The sequence below is a fragment of the Salvelinus alpinus genome, chromosome 7 (assembly GCF_045679555.1).
Source record: "Salvelinus alpinus chromosome 7, SLU_Salpinus.1, whole genome shotgun sequence".
Classification (NCBI taxonomy): Eukaryota; Metazoa; Chordata; class Actinopteri; order Salmoniformes; family Salmonidae; genus Salvelinus; species Salvelinus alpinus.
In genome coordinates, this window is record NC_092092.1 from 86,686,369 (window position 1) to 86,714,201 (window position 27,833).

Consider the following 27,833-nt stretch of genomic DNA (forward strand, 5'->3'; position numbering starts at 1 on the left):
CAGCAGCAGTAGTCTGAGGCTGATGCAGAGCAGCAGGTCCTGTCATCTATCAGGCAACAGTCTGCAGGTTACGGTAAGAAACTTTCTGTTTATATGAACAAACCTCTGGATACTGAATGGTATTAAATGAGTTACTTTATATTTACCCATTGATTGAGCTGCCCTTCTTTAACAGGGCTCCCTTTTGAAAAGTTTCAATAGGAAACCCTTAATCCACTGTTTGATAATCCCACTGTTTAAACTGGAGCTTCTTCCTCAGCAGCAAAGTGTCTGAGCAGAGATCACATGTCTAAGGCCATAAATATGTCAACACCTAAGGAGCTTACTGGTTCACACAGTGTTAGTAAACAAATCGGTTTGTATTTTTTTATTTAACTAGGCTAAGTCAGTTAAGAACAAATTCTTATTTACAATGACAGCCTACCGGGGACTGCCTTGTTCAGGGGCAGAACAACAGATTGTTTTACCTTGTCAGCTCGGGATTCAATCCAGCAACCGTTCAGTTACTGGCCCAACACTCTAACCACTAGGCTACCTGCCACCCCAGGTGTTTGGCTGGGCTGTGTGTGTGAGATTAGAAATGAAAGGTGTGTGAGTCTGACCTAGGACAGACAGACAGACAGACAGACAGACAGACAGACAGACAGACAGACAGACAGACAGACAGACAGACAGACAGACAGACAGACAGACAGACAGACAGACAGACAGACAGACAGACAGACAGACAGACAGACAGACAGACAGACAGACAGACTTAGAGATAGACAGACAGACAGACAGACAGACAGACAGACAGACAGACAGACAGACAGACAGACAGACAGACAGACAGACAGACAGACAGACAGACAGACAGACAGACAGACAGACAGACAGACAGACAGACAGACAGACAGACAGACAGACAGACAGACAGACAGACTTAGAGATAGACAGACAGACAGACAGACAGACAGACAGACAGACAGACAGACAGACAGACAGACAGACAGACAGACAGACAGACAGACAGACAGACAGACAGACAGACAGACAGACAGACAGACAGACAGACAGACAGACAGACTTAGAGACAGACAGACAGACAGACAGACAGACAGACAGACTTAGAGATAGACAGACTGCTGAGTTGCAGAACTGAGATGTGTTCAGATGGTGATATCTGATTGGTGGCTTTACAGCAGAGAGAAGAACCCTGATGATATCTGATTGGTGGTTTTACAGCAGTGTAGCAACGTATCATTTTAATGTCATATGTTGAATAATGTTGAACATCCTTTTACTGTCTGTATGTAATGTTGAACTGTTACGGAGTTTCTCTAAGCTCTCAATTCAGGGCGGCATGATGACAAAGTCTCATGACAAAATTTGCCCACAAGGGACCGCCGCACCACCTTCACAAGGTGAGTCCAGAAGTGTATTTTATGATGTTGTATAAATGATGTAATATGCCAGGGAGATATGTATACTATAGCTAAGAAAGTAATACTAAGTGTATGTAGTGTAGTAAGCTGTTAGTAGCCCGTGTGCCTCACCCTAATAATTTGGTCTATTTTCACCAACACATTACTGCAAACACATCGTTTGTGGCCGGTGTGTGCTTGTTTGCCAACTTTTTCTGTACAGCTTTGACAGTGCTTCTGATAGTAGTGGTGGCGCCTGGCACATGCAAATTCAGCACACACAACATTCTATAATAGAATTGTGTTATTTGACGTGTCAAATTAAACGGTGTTCAATGTGCCTCACCTTAATAATTTAGTCTACTTACACCTCTTAATTTCGAATACTGCTCTAACTTGGTGGTGCACATGTACCCTATAGCCTGTTTTAGAGAAATGTCATCATTGAATATTGTAAGAGCTTTCATTTTCTGTTTAAATGCCCCCTTTATTTATCCTACGGTTCTGACTTGTTGTACAGAGAGAACACTGTAATAATGGCCCATGTTCTGAATTCTGTCCCTGTACATTTCAAAAGTGCTGAACACATAGTTATATTGACTACGTCCGTTGTCGCTCGCTCATTAATGTCTTAATCGAAATTACGGATGGCCTCTTATCCGCTTGTCGTAGCCTCATGCCATAATTTGTACATCTCAATTGTCAGTAGAAACCACATTTGTTGAAGTAAGTCAGCCATATCAGCTCTGGTTTTTTAAAAGCCAGTAAATGAGGCTGAATGAAGTGTTTGGCTGCCAGACAAGGCTCCTCTGATAACCAGGTGTAGCAGTGGTAAGGTGTTGGGACTTTATGTAGGTCCTAATATTGGCATCCATATAGGGTCAGTCTGGGGTCAGTCTGGGGTCAGTCTGGGATCAGTCTGGGGTCAGTCTGGGGTCAGTCTGGGATCAGTCTGGGATCAGTCTGGGGTCAGTCTGGGGTCAGTCTGGGATCAGTCTGGGGTCAGTCTGGGGTCAGTCTGGGGTCAGTCTATCATACAATGCATCCATATGGGGTCAGTCTGGGGTCAGTCTGGGGTCAGTCTGGGGTCAGTCTGGGGTCAGTCTGGGGTCAGTCTGGGGTCAGTCTGGGGTCAGTCTATCATACAATGCATCCATATGACAGAGGGAGACACATTCATAACTAGAGTGCAGAACAACAACCCAAAATGATTTACTAAAACACTACAGGTGTTAATTTAACCAAATGATTTACTAAAACACTACAGGTGTTCATTTAACCAAATGATTTGCTAAAACACTACAGGTGTTCATTTAACCAAATGATTTGCTAAAACACTACAGGTGTTCATTTAACCAAATGATTTACTAAAACACTACAGGTGTTCATTTAACCAAATTATTTACTAAAACACTACAGGTGTTCATTTAACCAAATGATTTACTAAAACACTACAGGTGTTCATTTAACCAAATGATTTACTAAAACACTACAGGTGTTCATTTAACCAAATGATTTACTAAAACACTACAGGTGTTCATTTCATCTGTTTGGGGCGGCAGGTAGCCTGGTGGTTAGAGCGTTGGGCCAGTAACCAAAAGGTTGCTGGATCGAATACCCCGAGCTGACAAGGTAAAAATCAGTCCTTCTGCCCCTGAACAAGGCAGTTAACCTACTGTTCCCCTAAACAAGGCAGTTAACCTACTGTTCCCCTAAACAAGGCAGTTAACCCACTGTTCCCCTAAACAAGGCAGTTAACCCACTGTTCCTAGGCCGTCACTGTAAATAAGAATTTATTCTTAACTGACTTGCCTAGTTAAATAAAAATAAAACAAATCAAAGGACTTTATTGGCATGGTGAACGTGTTTACATTGTCAAACCAAGAGAAAGTGTCATAAACCTTAATCTTACTGCATTTGCTGTACAACGATTTTTCTATTGTGTTATTGACTGTACGTTTGTTTATTCCATGTGTAACTCTGTGTTGTTGTTTTTGTCGCACTGCTTTGCTTTATCTTGTCCAGGTTACAGTTGTAAATGAGAACTTGTTCTCAACTGACCTACCTGGTTAAATAAAGGTTTATATATATAATATATAAATACCTGGTTAAATAAAGGGTTAGGGTTATATATATATAATATATAAATACCTGGTTAAATAAAGGGTTATATATATAATATATAAATACCTGGTTAAATAAAGGGTTAGGGTTATATATATAATATATAAATACCTGGTTAAATAAAGGGTTAGGGTTATATATATATAATATATAAATACCGGGTTAAATAAAGGGTTAGGGTTATATATATAATATATAAATACCTGGTTAAATAAAGGGTTAGGGTTATATATATAAATACCTGGTTAAATAAAGGGTTAGGGTTATATATATAATATATAAATACCTGGTTATATAAAGGGTTAGGGTTATATATATAAATACCTGGTTAAATAAAGGGTTAGGGTTATATATATAATATATAAATACCTGGTTAAATAAAGGGTTAGGGTTATATATATAATATATAAATACCTGGTTAAATAAAGGGTTAGGGTTATATATATATAATATATAAATACCTGGTTATATAAAGGGTTAGGGTTATATATATAATATTTAAATACCTGGCTAAATAAAGGTTAATTAAATAAAATAATAATAAAAGTGTCCCTTCACACCTAGGTACGATACCATGTGACCTCACTGGACTAGAAAATCACTGCTCCCCCTTCTCTCTCTTAGCCTCTCTTATCCTGTTGGATCTCTCTCTTGCTCTCTCTTAGCCTCTCTTATCCTGCTGGACCTCTCTTAGACAGCTGCCTCTGATTGAGAACCATACCCGGCCAAACACACAGAAATAGAAAACATAGAACACAAAACATAGAATGCAGACCCCAACTCAAGCCCTGACCAAACCAAAATCGAGACATAAAAAGGATCTCTAAGGTCAGGGCGTGACAAATTGTTTAATTTGTCTGGGAGCAAGAATTTGCCTGTCCGCGACAGGGCTGGTTTTCTTTTTGTTAAGAAAAAGTTTTAGTTTTGTTAGTGTCGTGTCTTTGGCTATGCCGGATTAAGTTTTATGACATGCTATTCTATAAAATACTTTCTCCGTAATTAATATGACCTGATTGAACTAATCATGTAAATGTAATTAACTAGAGAGGGACACCACGAAATAATATTTATGGAGCTGTTATCTTCCGAATAAACTCTTAAAGATTTAGTAATATTTTACATCCATAGCAGTCAATATTAATCGTCATCTTATTCAGTCTCATCTGAAAGTTGTAAATTCTTGTTTATCTGCAAGAATCCTGGCTAACAAGTTGAATCAGCAATACAAAATTGGGTTTAATTATTTATTTACTGAATACCTAACTAATCACACAGAATCACACATACACAATTAAATCATAACTTGATTACAAATTGCTGTCATAAAGGAAAACGTCCCTAGCGGGCGGAACAGATATGACAGCTTGTTACACAAAGGAAAGGGGGCTGGATTTTAGTGAAAGAGCGGGAGACTGGAACAGAGGCGAAGCTGTGCTATCATAAATACAGTATCTTATGCATTCTAAATTACCGCCCATTTGGAAAAGGAAAATGCAATAAATATTTACTCTGAGCTGCGCTTCAGTAGGTTGGTGGTAGATGGAAGACCGTATCGCCAAACCGAGTCCTCTGTCCTTTAAAGAATGTCTCTGGTGGTCACTGGATACGTTGGAGTAACGTTGTGTGTAGTAGACGGGATACTCTGACTGTCCTTCCTAACCTGCGTTTGTAGCAGCTGTTGCTCAACAGCTAGGGAGGTATCACTTCTGTAGTGAATCCGAGTTCAAAGTTCATACCATTCACAACCAAAGCTCACGCTGATGTTGGCTTAGTTCTGTAGTTATTATCTGAACCATTCTGACATAGGACCGTCGTCCTCGGAACAGAAGGTTATATTTTTGACAATGGCTTATATAGTGGAGGGAGAGGGGTGTGTCTGAAAAGTTTATAACCCATCTCTTCACAGGGGCGGGCCACTGGTTGAGCAGAGGCCCAAACTTATGAAAACCCAAATCTCTCATTTGGAAGCTAAAATTACATTTAATCTCTTCACAAATAATTTTATATTCAAACATTTGAATTAAACAACAATTCCATGTGAATCCGATACCTCTGATTTTTAGACTTTCTACAGTAGAGTTTATGTCATTCTATCATTGATGAGAATGTGTCAGAGGGCAACCGAACGGACATAATATACCTTAAGTACCACCGCATATGTTCAGTTGGTCGGATTACCAGAATATAGTTCATTTCCCCCCAACTTCTGATGCTCCCAGAATCTCTATGTTAACCAAAGGGGCTGTCTAATGTCACATCAGTAGAGTAGGGAGAGGAACGGAGGAGGGGGGAAAGAGGTATTTATGACTGTCATAAACCTACCCCCAGGCCAACGTCATGACACTAGTAAGATGTTAGGGGCCAAGCAGACAGGTCTGGAAGTCATGTGTGTTGTAAGAGCCTTCACAAAAGCCCACAAGGTACCGATGGACCTCGGACATACTCTTTACCAAGAGATCGAGCTATTCCCCTTGGGGCAACGTTACAGGAAACCAGGGCACAAATGAAATGGGGCCGAACAATCAATTGTAGTTAAACCACCAGGAGGACCAGTGTTCTGGTCTACAGCTAACATTGTAGTTAAACCACCAGAAGGACCAGTGTTCTGGTCTACAGCTAACATTGTAGTTAAACCACCAGGAGGACCAGTGTTCTGGTCTACAGCTAACATTGTAGTTAAACCACTAGAAGGACCAGTGTTCTGTCGTGTATAGTTTATTTAACTTAAATGTAGTTTATATTGTTTATATTGTTTCCCTTCTCTGTCCTGCTGATATTTGCACAACTTCACTTGGAAACCTTCTTGGCAGAAACTTCAGTCAAGCACACAAGCACACACAGACACACACACACGCACAGACACACACACACACACACATACGCACACACACATACACATACACTTCCTTGTACCTGAGCAGGATGTTTGTCTGTCTTATATTTCCCAGCTGTTTACTGAAAAACTGTAATCTCAGAGGTGAAACAAAATAACTAAAATGAAAAGTGTCAGGTGTTTAACATAGTTACTAACAGCATGTAGCTACAAACAGGATGTAGCTACTAACAGGATGTAGCTACTAACAGGATGTAGCTACTAACAGCATGTAGCTACTAACAGGATGTAGCTACTAACAGCATGTAGCTACTAACAGCAGGTAGCTACTAACAGGATGTAGCTACTAACAGGATGTAGCTACTAACAGCATGTAGCTACTAACAGGATGTAGCTACTAACAGGATGTAGCTACTAACAGCATGTAGCTACTAACAGGATGTAGCTACTAACAGGATGTAGCTACTAACAGGATGTAGCTACTAACAGCATGTAGCTACTAACAGGATGTAGCTACTAACAGGATGTAGCTACTAACAGCATGTAGCTACTAACAGGATGTAGCTACTAACAGCATGTAGCTACTAACAGCATGTAGCTACTAACAGCATGTAGTTACTAACAGCATGTCTGTCAGGTGTTTAACATAGCTACTAACAGGATGTCTGTCAGGTGATTAACATAGCTACTAACAGGATGTAGCTACTAACAGGATGTAGCTACTCAACTTCCGGCGCCGAAAAGAGATGGCCGCCTCGCTTCGCGTTCCTTGGAAAATATGCAGTATTTTGTTTTTTTATGTGTTATTTCTTACATCGGTACCCCAGGTAATCTTAGGTTTCATTACATACAGTCGGGAGGAACTACTGAATATACGATTAACGTCAACTCATCATCGTTCCTACCAGGAATATGACTTTCCCGAAACGGATCCAGTGTTTTGCCTTCCACCCAATACAATGGATCTGATCCCAGCCGGCGACCCTGTGCGACGCCGTAAAAGGGGAAAACGAGGCGGTCTCGTGGTCAGGCTTCGGAGACGGGCACATCGCGCTCCACTCCCTAGCATACTACTCGCCAATGTCCAGTCTCTTGACAATAAGGTTGATGAAATCCGAGCACGGGTAGCATTCCAGAGAGACATCAGGGATTGCAACGTGCTCTGCTTCACGGAAACATGGCTAACTCAAGAGACGCTAACGGAGTCGGTGCAGCCAGCTGGTTTCTTCATGCATCGCGCCGACAGAAACAAACATCTTTCTGGTAAGAAGAGGGGCGGGGGGGTATGCCTTATGATTAACGAGACGTGGTGTGATCATCATAACAACACACAGGAACTCAAGTCATTCTGTTCACCTGATCTAGAACTCCTCACAATCAAATGTCGACCGCATTATCTACCAAGGGAATTCTCTTCAATCATAATCACAGCCGTATATATTCCCCCCCAAGCAGACACATCGATGGCCCTGAACGAACTTTATCTGACTCTTTGTAAACTGGAAACCACACACCCTGAGGCTGCATTCATCGTAGCTGGGGATTTTAACAAGGCTAATCTAAAAACAAAACTCCCTAAATTCTATCAGCATATCGATTGTGCTACCAGGGCTGGAAAAACCCTAGATCATTGTTATACTAATTTCCGCGACGCATATAAGGCCCTCCCCCGCCCCCCTTTCGGAAAAGCTGACCACGACTCCATTTTGTTGATTCCAGCCTACAAACAGAAACTAAAACAACAAGCTCCCGCGCTCAGGTCTGTTCAACGCTGGTCCGACCAATCTGAATCCACGCTTCAAGACTGCTTCGATCACGCGGATTGGAATATGGTCCGCATTGCGTCCAACAACAATATTGACGAATATGCTGATTCGGTGAGCGAGTTCATTAGGAAGTGCATTGACGATGTCGTACCCACAGCAACGATTAAAACATTCCCAAACCAGAAACCGTGGATTGACGGCAGCATTCGCGTGAAACTGAAAGCGCGAACCACTGCTTTTAACCAGGGCAAGGTGACCGGAAGCATGACCGAATACAAACAGTGTAGCTATTCTCTCCGCAAGGCAATCAAACAGGCTAAGTCCCAGTACAGAGACAAAATCGAGTCGCAATTCAACAGCTCAGACACAAGAGGTATGTGGCAGGGTCTACAGTCAATCACGGATTACAAAAAGAAAACCAGCCCCGTCGCGGACCAGGATGTCTTGCTCCCAGACAGGCTAAACAACTTTTTTGCCCGCTTTGAGGACAATACAGTGCCACTGACACGGCCCCCTACCAAAACCTGCGGGCTCTCCTTCACTGCAGCCGAGGTGAGTAAAACATTTAAACGTGTTAACCCTCGCAAGGCTGCAGGCCCAGACGGCATTCCCAGCCGCGTCCTCAGAGCATGCGCAGACCAGCTGGCTGGTGTGTTTACGGACATATTCAATCAATCCTTATCCCAGTCTGCTGTTCCCACATGCTTCAAGAGGGCCACCATTGTTCCTGTTCCCAAGAAAGCTAAGGTAACTGAGCTAAACGACTACCGCCCCGTAGCACTCACTTCCGTCATCATGAAGTGCTTTGAGAGACTAGTCAAGGACCATATCACCTCCACCCTACCGGACACCCTAGACCCACTCCAATTTGCTTACCGACCCAATAGGTCCACAGACGACGCAATCGCAACCACACTGCACACTGCCCTAACCCATCTGGACAAGAGGAATACCCATGTGAGAATGCTGTTCATCGATTACAGCTCAGCATTTAACACCATAGTACCCTCCAAACTCGTCATCAAGCTTGAGACCCTGGGTCTCGACCCCGCCCTGTGCAACTGGGTCCTGGACTTCCTGACGGGCCGCCCCCAGGTGGTGAGGGTAGGTAACAACATCTCCACCCCGCTGATCCTCAACACTGGGGCCCCACAAGGGTGCGTTCTGAGCCCTCTCCTGTACTCCCTGTTCACCCACGACTGCGTGGCCATGCACGCCTCCAACTCAATCATCAAGTTTGCGGACGACACTACAGTGGTAGGCTTGATTACCAACAACGACGAGACGGCCTACAGGGAGGAGGTGAGGGCCCTCGGAGTGTGGTGTCAGGAAAATAACCTCACACTCAACGTCAACAAAACAAAGGAGATGATTGTGGACTTCAGGAAACAGCAGAGGGAGCACCCCCCTATCCACATCGACGGGTCAGTAGTGGAGAAGGTGGAAAGTTTTAAGTTCCTCGGTGTACACATCACGGACAAACTGAATTGGTCCACCCACACAGACAGCGTTGTGAAGAAGGCGCAGCAGCGCCTCTTCAACCTCAGGAGGCTGAAGAAATTCGGCTTGTCACCAAAAGCACTCACAAACTTCTACAGATGCACAATCGAGAGCATCCTGTCGGGCTGTATCACCGCCTGGTACGGCAACTGCTCCGCCCACAACCGTAAGGCTCTCCAGAGGGTAGTGAGGTCTGCAGAACGCACCACCGGGGGCAAACTACCTGCCCTCCAGGACACCTACACCACCCGATGTCACAGGAAGGCCATAAAGATCATCAAGGACAACAACCACCCAAGCCACTGCCTGTTCACCCCGCTATCATCCAGAAGGCGAGGTCAGTACAGGTGCATCAAAGCAGGGACCGAGAGACTGAAAAACAGCTTCTATCTCAAGGCCATCAGACTGTTAAACAGCCACCACTAACATTTAGCGGCCGCTGCCAACATACTGACTCAACTCCAGCCACTTTAAAAATGGGAATTGATGGAAATTATGTAAAAATGTACCACTAGCCACTTTAAACAATGCCACTTAATATAATGTTTACATACCCTACATTACCCATCTCATATGTATATACTGTACTCTATATCATCTACTGCATCTTGCCATCTTTATGTAATACATGTACCACTAGCCACTTTAAACTATGCCACTTTATGTTTACATACCCTACAGTACTCATCTCATATGTATATACCGTACTCTATACCATCTACTGCATCTTGCCATGCCGTTCTGTACCACCACTCATTCATATATCTTTATGTACATATTCTTTATCCCTTTACACTTGTGTGTGTGTATAAGGTAGTAGTTGTGGAATTGTTAGGTTAGATTACTTGTTGGTTATTACTGCATTGTCGGAACTAGAAGCACAAGCATTTCGCTACACTCGCATTAACATCTGCTAACCATGTGTATGTGACTAATAAAATTTGATTTGATTTGAACAGGATGTCTGTCAGGTGTTTAACATAGCTACTAACAGGATGTAGCTACTAACAGGATGTAGCTACTAACAGGATGTAGCTACTAACAGGATGTAGCTACTAACAGGATGTCTGTCAGGTGTTTAACATAGCTACTAACAGGATGTAGCTACTAACAGGATGTAGCTACTAACAGCATGTAGCTACTAACAGGATGTAGCTACTAACAGCATGTAGCTACTAACAGCATGTAGCTACTAACAGGATGTAGCTACTAACAGGATGTAGGTACTAACAGGATGTAGCTACTAACAGCATGTAGCTACTAACAGGATGTAGCTACTAACAGGATGTAGCTACTAACAGCATGTAGCTACTAACAGGATGTAGCTACTAACAGGATGTAGCTACTAACAGCATGTAGCTACTAACAGGATGTAGCTACTAACAGCATGTAGCTACTAACAGCATGTCTGTCAGGTGTTTAACATAGCTACTAACAGGATGTAGCTACTAACAGGATGTAGCTACTAACAGGATGTCTGTCAGGTGTTTAACATAGCTACTAACAGGATGTAGCTACTAACAGGATGTAGCTACTAACAGGATGTAGCTACTAACAGGATGTCTGTCAGGTGTTTAACATAGCTCTAACAGGATGTCTGTCAGGTGTTTAACATAGCTACTAACAGGATGTAGCTACTAACAGGATGTAGCTACTAACAGCATGTAGCTACTAACAGCATGTAGCTACTAACAGGATGTAGCTACTAACAGCATGTAGCTACTAACAGGATGTCTGTCAGGTCAGGTGTTTAACATAGCTACTAACAGGATGTCTGTCAGGTGTTTAACATAGCTACTAACAGGATGTAGCTACTAACAGGATGTAGCTACTAACAGCATGTAGCTACTAACAGGATGTAGCTACTAACAGCATGTAGCTACTAACAGCATGTAGCTACTAACAGGATGTAGCTACTAACAGGATGTAGCTACTAACAGGATGTAGCTACTAACAGCATGTAGCTACTAACAGGATGTAGCTACTAACAGGATGTAGCTACTAACAGCATGTAGCTACTAACAGGATGTAGCTACTAACAGGATGTAGCTACTAACAGCATGTAGCTACTAACAGCATGTCTGTCAGGTGTTTAACATAGCTCCTAACAGGATGTAGCTACTAACAGGATGTAGCTACTAACAGCATGTAGCTACTAACAGGATGTAGCTACTAACAGCATGTAGCTACTAACAGCATGTAGCTACTAACAGCATGTCTGTCAGGTGTTTAACATAGCTCCTAACAGGATGTAGCTACTAACAGGATGTAGCTACTAACAGGATGTCTGTCAGGTGTTTAACATAGCTACTAACAGGATGTAGCTACTAACAGGATGTAGCTACTAACAGGATGTAGCTACTAACAGGATGTCTGTCAGGTGTTTAACATAGCTCTAACAGGATGTCTGTCAGGTGTTTAACATAGCTACTAACAGGATGTAGCTACTAACAGGATGTAGCTACTAACAGGATGTAGCTACTAACAGGATGTAGCTACTAACAGGATGTAGCTACTAACAGGATGTAGCTACTAACAGCATGTAGCTACTAACAGCATGTAGCTACTAACAGGATGTCTGTCAGGTGTTTAACATAGCTACTAACAGGATGTAGCTACTAACAGGATGTAGCTACTAACAGCATGTAGCTACTAACAGCATGTAGCTACTAACAGGATGTAGCTACTAACAGGATGTAGCTACTAACAGCATGTAGCTACTAACAGGATGTAGCTACTAACAGGATGTAGCTACTAACAGCATGTAGCTACTAACAGGATGTAGCTACTAACAGCATGTAGCTACTAACAGGATGTAGCTACTAACAGGATGTAGCTACTAACAGCATGTAGCTACTAACAGCATGTAGCTACTAACAGCATGTAGCTACTAACAGGATGTAGCTACGAACAGCATGTAGCTACTAACAGGATGTAGCTACTAACAGGATGTAGCTACTAACAGGATGTAGCTACTAACAGGATGTAGCTACTAACAGGATGTCTGTCAGGTGTTTAACATAGCTACTAACAGGATGTAGCTACTAACAGGATGTAGCTACTAACAGGATGTAGCTACTAACAGGATGTAGCTACTAACAGGATGTAGCTACTAACAGGATGTAGCTACTAACAGGATGTAGCTACTAACAGGATGTCCATTAGGTGTTTAACATTTCTGCATGGATTTCGGGCTGAGTCGTGTGTGTCAATGAAATATAATCCTACTCAGACGCGATCTGCCTACAACAAAATCTCTTGCATAGTTCAATTAGTTTCGGTGTGTTGGATTGAAAGTGGATAATATTGCGTTGACTGGATCCAAATTGCCGCAGTGAAGGGAAACGTTGATAGTGTGAACAGGGAAACGTTGATAGTGTGAACAGGGAAAACTATAGAACTGTGGTCACCAACCTTTTATGAGATCAAAATGCAAATCTTCCGCTCAAATTTATTTTCAACATGACTTAAAATATCTAAGCCTATGCAACATTAACAATTTAAAACCAGTTATGTAGCGATGATGTTTGTGCAGTGAGCTATAGGCACAATACATTATCACCACATACTGGCTTTGATAGAACTGCCCTGCCAATGCATTGTTGCTCGAGGAAGATTTGAGGTAATCTATATGATCACACTGGTAATTGATCCGTTGTTGTATTACTTGTGAGGTACAGCTGAGTGAGAAAATATTTAAATAATTAGCTTTTGAATCATATTTTACTGGGCTGATGGTGCATCTGATGGTCAGCAGAGGGAGAGAGCAGCAGATGGTCAGTCTCAGCAGAGGGACAGAGCAGCATCTGCTGCTCTCTCCCTCTGCTGAGACTGACCATCTGCTGCTATGTCCCTCTGCTGAGACTGACCATCTGCTGCTCTCTCCCTCTCCCTCTACTGACCATCTACTGCTCTCTCCCTCTGCTGAGACTGACCATCTGCTGCTCTGTCCCTCTGCTGAGACTGACCATCTGCTGCTCTCTCCCTCTGCTGAGACTGGCCATCTGCTGCTCTCTCCCTCTCCCTCTACTGACCATCTGCTGCTCTCTCCCTCTGCTGAGACTGACCATCTGCTGCTCTCTCCCTCTGCTGACCATCAGATGCACCATCAGCCCAGTAAAATATGATTCAAAAGCTAATTATTTAAATATTTTCTCACTCAGCTGTACCTCACAAGTAATACAACAACGGATCAATTACCAGTGTGATCATATAGATTACCTCAAATCTTCCTCGAGCAACAATGCATTGGCAGGGCAGCTCTCTTCATGCCTTCTGTCTTCATCTCTCTTCATGCTGTCTGTCTTCCTCTCTCTTCATGCTGTCTGTCTTCCTCTCTCTCCATGCTGTCTGTCTTCCTCTCTCTCCATGCTGTCTGTCTTCCTTTCTCTTTATTCTGTCTGTCTTCCTCTCTCTTCATGCTGTCTGTCTTCCTCTCTCTTCATGCTGTCTGTCTTCCTCTCTCTCCATGCTGTCTGTCTTCCTCTCTCTCCATGCTGTCTGTCTTCCTCTCTCTCCATGCTGTCTGTCTTCCTCTCTCTTCATGCCTTCTGTCTTCCTCTCTCTCCATGCTGTCTGTCTTCCTTTCTCTTTATTCTGTCTGTCTTCCTCTCTCTTCATGCTGTCTGTCTTCCTCTCTCTTCATGCTGTCTGTCTTCCTCTCTCTCCATGCTGTCTGTCTTCCTCTCTCTCCATGCTGTCTGTCTTCCTCTCTCTCCATGCTGTCTGTCTTCCTTTCTCTTCATGCCTTCTGTCTTCCTCTTTCTTCATGCTGTCTGTCTTCCTCTCTCTCCATGCTGTCTGTCTTCCTCTCTCTTCATGCTGTCTGTCTTCCTCTTTCTCCATGCTGTCTGTCTTCCTCTCTCTTCATGCTGTCTGTCTTCCTTTCTCTTTATTCTGTCTGTCTTCCTCTCTCTTCATGCCTTCTGTCTTCTTCTCTCTCCATGCTGTCTGTCTTCCTCTCTCTCCATGCTGTCTGTCTTCCTCTCTCTTCATGCTGTCTGTCTTCCTCTCTCTCCATGCTGTCTGTCTTCCTCTCTCTCTATGCTGTCTGTCTTCCTCTCTCTTCATGCCTTCTGTCTTCCTCTCTCTTCATGATGTCTGTCTTCCTCTCTCTCCATGCTGTCTGTCTTCCTTTCTCTTTATTTTGTCTGTCTTCCTCTCTCTCCATGCTGTCTGTCTTCCTCTCTCTCCATGCTGTCTGTCTTCCTCTCTCTTTATTCTGTCTGTCTTCCTCTCTCTTTATTCTGTCTGTCTTCCTCTCTCTTCATGCTGGCTGTCTTCCTCTCTCTTCATGCTGTCTGTCTTCCTCTCTCTCCATGCTGTCTGTCTTCCTCTCTCTCCATGCTGTCTGTCTTCCTCTCTCTCCATGCTGTCTGTCTTCCTTTCTCTTCATGCCTTCTGTCTTCCTCTTTCTTCATGCTGTCTGTCTTCCTCTCTCTCCATGCTGTCTGTCTTCCTCTCTCTTCATGCTGTCTGTCTTCCTCTTTCTCCATGCTGTCTGTCTTCCTCTCTCTTCATGCTGTCTGTCTTCCTTTCTCTTTATTCTGTCTGTCTTCCTCTCTCTTCATGCTGTCTGTCTTCCTCTCTCTTCATGCTGTCTGTCTTCCTCTCTCTTTATGCCGTCTGTCTTCCTCTCTCTCCATGCTGTCTGTCTTCCTCTCTCTTCATGCTGTCTGTCTTCCTCTCTCTTCATGCTGTCTGTCTTCCTTTCTCTTCATGCCGTCTGTCTTCCTCTCTCTTTATTCTGTCTGTCTTCCTTTCTCTTCATGCCGTCTGTCTTCCTTTCTCTTCATGCCGTCTGTCTTCCTCTCTCTCCATGCCGTCTGTCTTCCTCTCTCTTCATGCTGTCTGTCTGTGTTACAGATATGGATCTAGACGAGTTTGACAACGTGACTCTGAGGTACAACATCACCAACTGTCCATCTATCGATGAATTCCGCAACCAGGTAACCGTATGTCTCCCTATCTGCCCCCCCCTCATGCATAGGCCAGATGCCCACTCATTGATATGCTTCTATTCTATGGGAAAGCTGTGCAATGACAGATACCACTAGCCAATCAATCTAACAGAAGCAGCATGTTCAGAGTAATCATGGTCCATGTTGTGAACAGGCATGGGTCTATATAAGGAACTGTACAGTATTTCAAATAAGGATGACTGTACATCGCTTTGCATAAGTGTCTGCAAAATGACATAGCTACCATATATTCATTACATGGCGAAAAACCAGACCTCTTACCTGAAAATAGATGACCCTCACTGAAACCCTTAAAGAGTTGCAGTCTGTTTTGGAATGGGTGGCCAGTAATAAACTGGTCCTGTACATCTGTTACGTACGCCTCTTGGCGTACGTCTCTGCCTCTGCTACAACTCAACTCCCCGTGGAGTGGAAAAGGTACGTGATGTTAGGTCCGGGGGATGGACGACAGAGGCAGAGAAAAATACTGTTTACAGGGAATTTATTATTCCTAACACGGTATTGTGGGGAAAAGGGGCTGGACGGAACCAAAGCAAAGAAAGTAAAAGTTTGAGTCCCCTCTCCTACCTTACCTGCCTACCCACCTAATCTTTTAGCACCACCTGGCGCGCTAACTAAAATACAGGGGACGGTCCCCCCGGGTCTTACCTAGTGTGCATAGACAGAGTAAATACTACAGGTTATGTATGCCCACATGCCTCTTGCCTAAACACTCCCAAGGCGCGGTCCCCTTCCCCACCCGGGAACAAATAAAATAATTACTAACTTAAAGTGAACAATTTCAATAATCACAAACACTAAGTCCTATTGGCAGACACATCCCTCAGGAGTAGCTGGTCCTATTGGCAGACACATCCCTCAGGAGTAGCTGGTCCTATTGGCAGACACATCCCTCAGGAGTAGCTGGTCCTTTTGGCAGACACATCCCTCAGGAGTAGCTGGTCCTATTGGCAGACACATCCCTCAGGAGTAGCTGGTCCTTTTGGCAGACACATCCCTCAGGAGTAGCTGGTCCTATTGGCAGACATCTCCCTCAGGAGTAGCTGGTCCTATTGGCAGACACATCCCTCAGGAGTAGCTGGTCCTATTGGCAGACACATCCCTCAGGAGTAGCTGGTCCTATTGGCAGACACATCCCTCAGGAGTGGCTGGTCCTATTGTCAGACACATCCCTCAGGAGTAGCTGGTCCTATTGGCAGACACATCCCTCAGGAGTAGCTGGTCCTATTGGCAGACACATCCCTCAGGAGTAGCTGGTCCTATTGGCAGACACATCCCTCAGGAGTAGCTGGTTCTATTGGCAGACACATCCCTCAGGAGTAGCTGGTCCTATTGGCAGACACATCCCTCAGGAGTAGCTGCTACAGAATACTTTCATAGACTAACAACCAACACAGGACATCCAAGAAGCTCTCCCTTCCTAACAAAAGACCACTGGCTTTCATCCAGCTGTAGAAGGAGTTGGTCATTGAAGACAGCTGTTTCCCCTGATGAGAGGGAGGGCTCAGAGCTCCAATCATTGATGAGGCCGACCAATCAGCTGCTTGAAGAATCCAGGATTCCCTGGATTTTGTAAGGCATTCCAAGACGATGGCGCAGAGTACATAAAAGCCCTTTTACCAAATTCAGTTTGGACATTTGGAACAGTTAGCAGGATAAAGTCTAGCGAACGAAGAGAGTACCCACCACATTTCTGAACAATAAAAATGCATTAATAAAATGGTAGTAATCCCAAAATGGCTTTGTAAATAAACGTGTACCAGTGACTGAGCCTACGAGTGACTCGAGAAGGCCAGCCAACCCTGGTATACAAAGTGCAGTGATGCGTAAGGGTTTTGCAGTTTATAATAAATCTCAATGCTCCATGGTAAAGAGTGTCAATTGATCTGAAACACTGAGCGGAAGCATTCATATATAAAATATCTCCATAGTCTAGTAAAGGCATAAATGTAGCTGATACTAGCCTCCTTCTGGCTTCAAAAGAAAAACAGGCCTTTTTCCTAAAATATGATCCCAACTTTTTTTGTAAATTCTTGAATATGCAATGTAAAAGAGGCAGTCGTTAATTCAAATTCCAAGATATTTATGAGGTTACAACCTCAATCTCCTTGCCCTGACAGGTAGTAATAGGTGAAAGGTTCAGAGGTCTATTTCTTGCTTTAGAAAACACCATTAGTTTAGTTTTGTCAGTATTGAGGATAAGCTTCAATTGACACAAGGTATGTTGAACAGTATAAAAAGCAGTTTGCAAATTCTGGAAAGCTTTTATAAGAGACGAGGCACAACAATAAATAACAGTATCATCAGCATAAAAGTGAAGTTGCACATTTTGCACAGTTTTGTCAAAATTATTTATATAAATAGTGAATAAGAGGGGACCAGGTACAGAGCCCTGGGGCACACCATTAAGGACAGACAATTTAATAGACATGAGCCCATCAAATTGAATGCACTATCAGACAGATAATTAGCAAACCATGCAACTGCATGCTCCGAAGGGTCTTCGCTCGACAATCTCTGCCTCAGTATAGCATGATCAACTGTATCAAAAGCCTTAGAGATCAATAAAAAGTGAGACACAGTACTGTTTTTTTGTCAAGGGCTTCAGTGATATCATTTAAATCCTTTGTGGCTGCTGTAATTGTGCTCTGCCTCTTCCTGAAGCCCGATTGGTACATTGATCAAATAAATTGAGTATATAAAAACTATTTTAGCTGTTCAAATCAAATCAAAATCAAATCAAATGTATTTATATAGCCCTTCTTACATCAGCTGATATCTCAAAGTGCTGTACAGAAACCCAGCCTAAAACCCCAAACAGCAAGCAATGCAGGTGTAGAAGCACGGTGGCTAGGAAAAACTCCCTAGAAAGGCCAGAACCTAGGAAGAAACCTAGAGAGGAACCAGGCTATGAGGGGTGGCCAGTCCTCTTCTGGATGTGCCACTAACAAGGGTTTCAAGTATTTTCACCAGGGGTGACAGCTTTGAGATTGGCCTATAATTATTTCAAACAGTTGGATCTCCCCCTTTTAAAAGTGGTAGGGCAAATGCTGATTTCCAGATCTTTGGAATTTCATTACATTCCAGGGTTAGATTGAACAGATATTTACGTGGTTCAGCTATGAAATCGGCTGCCAGTTTTAAAAAGCAGGGATCCAAAAGGTCAGGACCTGCAGGCTTTCTCTGATCTAAGGATTTCAGGGCTTTATGTACCACCTGCACTGAGAATGGCAAAAAGCTAAAAGTTTGACCAGCTCTCACTGGTTCATCCACACAGGGTTGGACAGAGACAGAGGACACTGGTTCATCCACACAGGGTTGGACAGAGACAGAGGACACTGGTTCATCCACACAGGGTTGTATAGAGACAGAGGACACTGGTTCATCCACAGGGTTGGACAGAGACAGAGGACACTGGTTCATCCACACAGGGTTGTACTGAGACAGAGGACACTGTTTCATCCACACAGGGTTGGACAGAGACAGAAGACACTGGTTCATCCACACAGGGTTGGACAGAGACAGAAGACACTGGTTCATCCACACAGGGTTGGACAGAGACAGAGGACACTGGTTCATCCACACAGGGTTGGACAGAGACAGAGGACACTGGTTCATCCACACAGGGTTGGACAGAGACAGAGGATACTGGTTCATCCACACAGGGTTGTACAGAGACAGAGGACACTGGTTCATCCACACAGGGTTGGACAGAGACAGAGGACACTGGTTCATCCACACAGGGTTGGACAGAGACAGAAGACACTGGTTCATCCACACAGGGTTGGACAGAGACAGAGGACACTGGTTCATCCACACAGGGTCTGTACAGAGACAGAGGACACTGGTTCATTCACACAGGGTTGGACAGAGACAGAGGATACTGGTTCATCCACACAGGGTTGGACAGAGACAGAGGACACTGGTTCATCTACACAGGGTTGGACAGAGACAGAGGACACTGAATCAAACAGCCTACCAGATGAGCCAAAGTGCTCATTGAAACAATTCAGCATTTCAGTTTAGTAATATACAGCAACAGAGTCCTTCAATACACATGACAGTAATTCATTAACATTACTGTTACCAGACATAGACTTAATAGCCTTCCAAAACGTTCTAGGGTCATTCAGGTTATCAGTTGTAAGACATAAAATATTCAGACTTGGCCTTCCGGAGAAGAAAAGAACACTTGTTTCTTAGCTGCCTAAAAATAAGCCAATCAGCATCAGAACATGATTTCCTTGCTTTAGCCCAGGCTAGATTACGGTCGTGAATAATACAAGACAGCTCAGAAGAAAACCATGGATTATCCCTCCCTTTAACTCTGAACCTGTGGAATGGGGCATGTTTGTTTACTATTCGGAGAAAACCATGGATTATCCCTCCCTTTAACTCTGAACCTGTGGAATGGGGCATGTCTGTTTATTATTTGGAGAAAACCATGGATTATCCCTCCCTTTAACTCTGAACCTGTGGAATGGGGCATGTTTGTTTACTATTTGGAGAAAACCATGGATTATCCCTCCCTTTAACTCTGAACCTGTGGAATGGGGCATGTTTGTTTACTATTCGGAGAAAACCATGGATTATCCCTCCCTTTAACTCTGAACCTGTGGAATGGGGCATGTCTGTTTATTATTTGGAGAAAACCATGGATTATCCCTCCCTTTAACTCTGAACCTGTGGAATGGGGCATGTTTGTTTACTATTTGGAGAAAACCATGGATTATCCCTCCCTTTAACTCTGAACCTGTGGAATGGGGCATGTCTGTTTATTATTTGGAGAAAACCATGGATTATCCCTCCCTTTAACTCTGAACCTGTGGAATGGGGCATGTTTGTTTACTATTTGGAGAAAACCATGGATTATCCCTCCCTTTAACCCTGAACCTGTGGAATGGGGCATGTCTGTTTACTATTTGGAGAAAACCATGGATTATCCCTCCCTTTAACTCTGAACCTGTGGAATGGGGCGTGTTTGTTTACTATTTGGAGAAAACCATGGATTATCCCTCCCTTTAACTCTGAACCTGTGGAATGGGGCATGTCTGTTTACTATTTGGAGAAAACCATGGATTATCCCTCCCTTTAACTCTGAACCTGTGGAATGGTGCGTGTGTGTTTACTATTTGGAGAAAACCATGGATTATCCCTCCCTTTAACTCTGAACCTGTGGAATGGGGCATGTCTGTTTACTATTTGGAGAAAACCATGGATTATCCCTCCCTTTAACTCTGAACCTGTGGAATGGGGCGTGTGTGTTTACTATTTGGAGAAAACCATGGATTATCCCTCCCTTTAACTCTGAACCTGTGAAAAACATCATAGACATAAGGTGCATCAGAGAAGAAAATACACAGGGGGGTATACAACAGCCAATCACAGATACAGAGAGCAGAGGGGGGTATACAACAGCCAATCACAGATACAGAGAGCAGAGGAGGGTATACAACACGCGGTAGCAGAGAGAACAGTCTGTAACTTAGGTGATTGGAGTCTTTGCCAATTTTTAGGTCCTTCTTCTGACACCACCTGGTATAGAGGTCCTGGATGGCATGGAGCCAAGCCCCAGTGCCTCGCGGTCGGATGCCACGCAGTAGGTGCCATACCAAGCGGTGATGCAGCCAGTCAAGATGCTCTCAATGGTGAAGATGTAAAGTTGAGGATCTGAGGGCCCGTGTCAAATACTTTCTAACCTCGTAAGGGGCACTGTCGTGCCCTCTTCACGACTGTGTTGGTGTGTTTGGACCATGATACATCCTTAGTGACGTGAACACCGAGAAACTTGAAGCTCATGACCTGCTTTACTACAGCCCTGTTGATGTGAATGGGGGAATGCTTGGCCCTCCGTTTCCTGTAGTCCACGATCAGCTCCTTTGTCTTGCTGACATTGAGGGAGAGGTTGTTATCCAGGCACCACAGTGCCAGGTCTCTGACCTCCTCCCTATAAACTGGCTCACCGTCGTCAGTGATCAGGCCTACCACTGTTGTCGTTAGCAAACCAGGTTTCTACTACGGTGTAATAACAGGTGTATCTATTGTTACCAGGCGATTCTGTCTCTCCAGGTGTATCTATTGTTACCAGGTGATTCTGTCTCTCCAGGTGTATCTATTGTTACCAGGTGATTCTGTCTCTCCAGGTGTATCTATTGTTACCAAGTGTTTCTGTCTCTCCAGGTGTATCTATTGTTACCAAGTGTTTCTGTCTCTCCAGGTGTATCTATTTGTTACCAAGTGTTTCTGTCTCTCCAGGTGTATCTATTTGTTACCAGGTGTTTCTGTCTCTCCAGGTTTATCTATTGTTACCAGGTGTTTCTGTCTCTCCAGGTGTATCTATTGTTACCAGGTGTTTCTGTCTCTCCAGGTGTATCTATTGTTACCAGGTGATTCTGTCTCTCCAGGTGTATCTATTGTTACCAGGTGATTCTGTCTCTCCAGGTGTATCTATTGTTACCAGGTGATTCTGTCTCTCCAGGTGTATCTATTGTTACCAGGTAATTCTGTCTCTCCAGGTGTATCTATTGTTACCAGGTGATTCTGTCTCTCCAGGTGTATCTATTGTTACCAGGTGATTCTGTCTCTCCAGGTGTATCTATTGTTACCAAGTGTTTCTGTCTCTCCAGGTGTATCTATTGTTACCAGGTGATTCTGTCTCTCCAGGTGTATCTATTGTTACCAGGTGATTCTGTCTCTCCAGGTGTATCTATTGTTACCAGGTAATTCTGTCTCTCCAGGTGTATATATTGTTACCAGGTGTTTCTGTCTCTCCAGGTGTATCTATTGTTACCAGGTGATTCTGTCTCTCCAGGTGTATATATTGTTACCAGGTGTTTCTGTCTCTCCAGGTGTATCTATTGTTACCAGGTGATTCTGTCTCTCCAGGTGTATCTTTTTGTTACCAGGTGATTCTGTCTCTCCAGGTGTATCTATTTGTTACCAGGTGATTCTGTCTCTCCAGGTGTATCTATTTGTTACCAGGTGTTTCTGTCTCTCCAGGTGTATCTATTGTAACCAGGTGTTTCTGTCTCTCCAGGTGTATCTATTGTTACCAGGTAATTCTGTCTCTCCAGGTGTATCTATTGTTACCAGGTGATTCTGTCTCTCCAGGTGTATCTATTGTTACCAGGTGATTCTGTCTCTCCAGGTGTATCTACTTGTTACCAGGTGATTCTGTCTCTCCAGGTGTATCTATTTGTTACCAGGTGTTTCTGTCTCTCCAGGTGTATCTATTGTAACCAGGTGTTTCTGTCTCTCCAGGTGTATCTATTGTTACCAGGTAATTCTGTCTCTCCAGGTGTATCTATTGTTACCAGGTGATTCTGTCTCTCCAGGTGTATCTATTGTTACCAGGTGATTCTGTCTCTCCAGGTGTATCTATTGTTACCAGGTGTTTCTGTCTCTCCAGGTGTATCTATTGTTACCAGGTGATTCTGTCTCTCCAGGTGTATCTATTGTTACCAGGTGATTCTGTCTCTCCAGGTGTATCTATTGTTACCAGGTGATTCTGTCTCTCCAGGTGTATCTATTTGTTACCAGGTGATTCTGTCTCTCCAGGTGTATCTATTTGTTACCAGGTGTTTCTGTCTCTCCAGGTGTATCTATTGTTACCAGGTGTTTCTGTCTCTCCAGGTGTATCTATTGTTACCAGGTGATTCTGTCTCTCCAGGTGTATCTATTGTTACCAGGTGATTCTGTCTCTCCAGGTGTATCTATTGTTACCAGGTGATTCTGTCTCTCCAGGTGTATCTATTGTTACCAGGTGTTTCTGTCTCTCCAGGTGTATCTATTGTTACCAGGTGATTCTGTCTCTCCAGGTGTATCTATTGTTACCAGGTGTTTCTGTCTCTCCAGGTGTATCTATTGTTACCAGGTGATTCTGTCTCTCCAGGTGTATCTATTTGTTACCAGGTGATTCTGTCTCTCCAGGTGTATCTATTGTTACCAGGTGATTCTGTCTCTCCAGGTGTATCTATTTGTTACCAGGTGATTCTGTCTCTCCAGGTGTATCTATTGTTACCAGGTGTTTCTGTCTCTCCAGGTGTATCTATTGTTACCAGGTGTTTCTGTCTCTCCAGGTGTATCTATTGTTACCAGGTGATTCTGTCTCTCCAGGTGTATCTATTTGTTACCAGGTGATTCTGTCTCTCCAGGTGTATCTATTGTTACCAGGTGTTTCTGTCTCTCCAGGTGTATCTATTGTTACCAGGTGATTCTGTCTCTCCAGGTGTATCTATTGTTACCAGGTGATTATGTCTCTCCAGGTGTATCTATTGTTACCAGGTGATTCTGTCTCTCCAGGTGTATCTATTTGTTACCAGGTGATTCTGTCTCTCCAGGTGTATCTATTGTTACCAGGTGATTCTGTCTCTCCAGGTGTATCTATTGTTACCAGGTGATTCTGTCTCTCCAGGTGTATCTATTTGTTACCAGGTGATTCTGTCTCTCCAGGTGTATCTATTGTTACCAGGCGATTCTGTCTCTCCAGGTGTATCTATTGTTACCAGGTGATTCTGTCTCTCCAGGTGTATCTATTTGTTACCAGGTGATTCTGTCTCTCCAGGTGTATCTATTGTTACCAGGTGATTCTGTCTCTCCAGGTGTATCTATTTGTTACCAGGTGATTCTGTCTTTTCAGGTGTATCTATTGTTACCAGGTGATTCTGTCTCTCCAGGTGTATCTATTTGTTACCAGGTGATTCTGTCTCTCCAGGTGTATCTATTGTTACCAGGTGATTCTGTCTCTCCAGGTGTATCTATTTGTTACCAGGTGATTCTGTCTCTCCAGGTGTATCTATTGTTACCAGGTGATTCTGTCTCTCCAGGTGTATCTATTGTTACCAGGTGTTTCTGTCTCTCCAGGTGTATCTATTGTTACCAGGTGATTCTGTCTCTCCAGGTGTATCTATTTGTTACCAGGTGATTCTGTCTCTCCAGGTGTATCTATTGTTACCAGGTGATTCTGTCTCTCCAGGTGTATCTATTTGTTACCAGGTGATTCTGTCTCTCCAGGTGTATCTATTGTTACCAGGTGATTCTGTCTCTCCAGGTGTATCTATTGTTACCAGGTGATTCTGTCTCTCCAGGTGTATCTATTGTTACCAGGTGTTTGTCTCTCCAGGTGTATCTATTGTTACCAGGTGATTCTGTCTCTCCAGGTGTATCTATTTGTTACCAGGTGTTTCTGTCTCTCCAGGTGTATCTATTGTAACCAGGTGTTTGTCTCTCCAGGTGCATTCTACTGTCTGTAACCAGGTGTTTGTCTCTCCAGGTGTACTCTACGGTGTACTCTATCATCACGGTGTTCGGCCTGGCCGGTAATGGTTTCGCCCTGCTGGTTCTGGTTAAAACGTTCCGTCAGCGTTCTGCGTTCCACATCTACATGTTGAACCTGGCCGTGTCCGACCTGCTGTGTGTCTCCACGCTGCCGCTACGGGTCCTCTACTACGTTAATAAGGTAGGACTATTTCTACTTCTTGTTTTCGGGGGGGTTGTGCTCTGTAACAGCATTTTGGCCGAACTCAATCAAAGGTGAGTTGTCGACAAGCGCATTTCACTTGACTTTTACATGTAATTTACTGTCTTTAAAAGGCACATTGTCGACAATGCACCTTTGAATGAATTCCGGTCTTTGAGATGTATTAAAATAGATTATTGTTGTTTTTGACCCTCTCCCTCAGGGTCATTGGAACCTGGGAGACTTCCTGTGCAGGGTTTCGTCCTATGCCCTCTACGTGAACCTCTACTGCAGCGTGTTCTTCATGACCGCCATGTCCGTCACACGCTTCCTCGCCATCGTGTTCCCCGTGCAGAACCTGCGCCTGGTCTCAGAGCGTCGCGCCCGTCTGGTGTGTGTCTGTATCTGGGTGTTCATCTGCACTGTCTCCTCCCCCTTCCTCATGACTGGTCAACATCTCCACCCAGCCACCAATAAGACCAAGTGCTTCGAGCCTCCAGAGCGCAAAACAGGGGGCGGGCTTAACAAGCTCATCATGCTCAACTACTTATCATTGGCTGTGGGCTTCGTCCTTCCCTTCCTGGTCATCCTGCTGTGCTACGTCGGGATCATTCGGGCCCTGCTGTCACGGCAACATACTGCACAGCGCCAGAAGGGGGCAGGGTCTAAGGCTATCCGAATGATCGTCATTGTGATGCTGGCGTTCCTGCTGTGCTTCATGCCGTACCACATCCAGCGCTCCGTCCACCTCAGCTTCCTGTCCCAGACTGCCACTTCCTGTTCAGAGCTGGTGTACATGCAGAAGAGTGTGGTGGTGACACTCTGTCTGGCTGCCTCCAACTCCTGCTTCGACCCCCTGCTCTACTTCTTCTCTGGAGAGGGCTTCAGACGACGCCTGTCAAGCTTCAGGTCCACTATCAGGAAACAACCGCAGAGACAGGGGGCACAGCCACCGCTGAGGAGGGGAACAAAGAGAGAGAGAGAACGGGTCCTACCCAGCACAGCAGAGACAGAGAGCACAGTCACCACTGGGGAGGGGAACAAGCTATAGGGGGGAGAGAGAAAGAGAGTTCCTCTGTCCAGTGTTCTTTTTGCCCATCTTAATCTTTTCTTTTCATTGGCCAGTCTGAGATATGGCTTTTTCTTTGCAACTCTGCCTAGAAGTCCAGCATCCCAGAGTCGCCTCTTCACTGTTGATGTTGAGACTGGTGTTTTGAGGGTACTATTTAATGAAGCTGCCAGTTGAGGACTTGTGAGGCGTCTGTTTCTCAAACTAGACACTGCAATGTACTTGTCCTCTTGCTCAGTTGTGCACCGGGGCCTCCCACTCCTCTTTCTATTCTGGTTAGAGACAGTTTGCGCTGTTCTGTGAAGGGAGTAGTACACAGCGTTGTACGAGATCTTCAGTTTCTTTGCAATTTCTCGCATGGAATAGCCTTCATTTCTCAGAACAAGAATAGACTGACGGTTTTCAGAAGAAAGGTCTTAGTTTCTGGCCATTTTGAGTCTGTACCCACAAATGCTGATGCTCCAGATACTCAACTAGTCTAAAGAAGGCCAGTTTTACTACTTCTTTAATCAGACAACAGTTTTCAGCTGTGCTAACAATTGCAAATGGGTTTTCTAATGATCAAATTGCCTTTTAAAGTGCTAAACTTGGATTAGCTAACACAACGTGCCATTGGAACATGCCATTGGAACACAGGAGTGATGGTTGCTGATAATGGGCCTCTGTACGCCTATGTAGATATTCCATTAAAAATCAGCCGTTTCCAGCTACAATAGTTATTTACAACATTAACGTGTCTACACTGTATTTCTGATCAATTTGATGTTATTTAAATGGTCAAAAAAATTGCTTTTATTTCAAAAACAAGGACATTTCTAAATGACCCCACCACTTTTGATCAGTGGTGAATACAACTTCTTTACACTCTCTTAGGATAATTCATTCCAACAATTTTAAAGTTAACAGCAGGTATTTTGCATGTAAGTTTAAGTATTTTGATATCTTCACAAATCTACAAACAGACGTTTTACATCCTGTAACGTCTGCTTCCAACTCCTCAAACACCTAGATCCCCTGAACGCAGCTCTCTCTGCAGATCCCAATCACCTGAATTCTAATCACCTGGTCACACACCTGTATGTATTACACACTTTTTAGTTCTTTGCACCCCATCACTGTGAGGTATTGTTTGTTTTGTGACACACGTCTTTCAGAGCTCTGTTTTTCCTGTGATTTACTCCTCCCGTGTATGATAGTTTATCTGCCTCACTAACGACGCCCTTTGCCTATTCCCTGCCTGTACCTTAGCCTATTTGATTTCCTGTTATCTACCTATTACCTGATCTCCCGGATGACGTTACTAGCCTTTTCCCTGCCTGTACTGTTGCCCTTTTGGACCTCCTGTGTATGACCTTCTGCCTGCCCCTGGACCCAGCTACCTGCCTCCTCCTGTGGTCCTTTGCAATAAACACCTGCTGAGCCCTGCGCTTGAAACCAGCTCTCTGTCTCCCTCGTGTTCATTACATGTATATATCAATAATTTGGCTGTACGTATGTTTAGATATAGGCCTATTGTAAATGTGTATTGTTGCGTCACTATCTATATTTACACTATCTCAGTACAAACAATTTTAACCTACGTATTATTTTGACAGATCAGCACAGCAATTGATAAAATAGGACCATGTTTGAAACAAGTGGTTCTGAGCTTATGTCAATATTACACAGATAAGCTACCAGTTCCAGAAATCAGGAAT

General features: G+C 43.9%; 1 protein-coding gene across 2 annotated transcripts; it reads left to right on the forward strand.

Annotated features, from left to right (window-relative positions):
- Positions 1-27,574, forward strand: LOC139581801 (cysteinyl leukotriene receptor 1-like). Of its 2 annotated transcripts, none has more exons than XM_071411981.1 (4): positions 1-73; positions 15,495-15,577; positions 24,882-25,067; positions 25,291-27,574. In XM_071411981.1, the coding sequence occupies exons 2-4, from the start codon at positions 15,497-15,499 to the stop codon at positions 26,116-26,118; spliced, it is 1,095 nt and encodes a 364-aa protein (XP_071268082.1). In that variant the 5' UTR covers positions 1-73; positions 15,495-15,496; the 3' UTR covers positions 26,119-27,574. The 2 variants fall into 2 exon arrangements, with proteins under 2 accessions (XP_071268082.1, XP_071268081.1); XM_071411980.1 differs by lacking the exon at positions 1-73 and adding an exon at positions 1,186-1,406.
- The last annotated feature ends 259 nt before the right edge of the window (positions 27,575-27,833 follow it).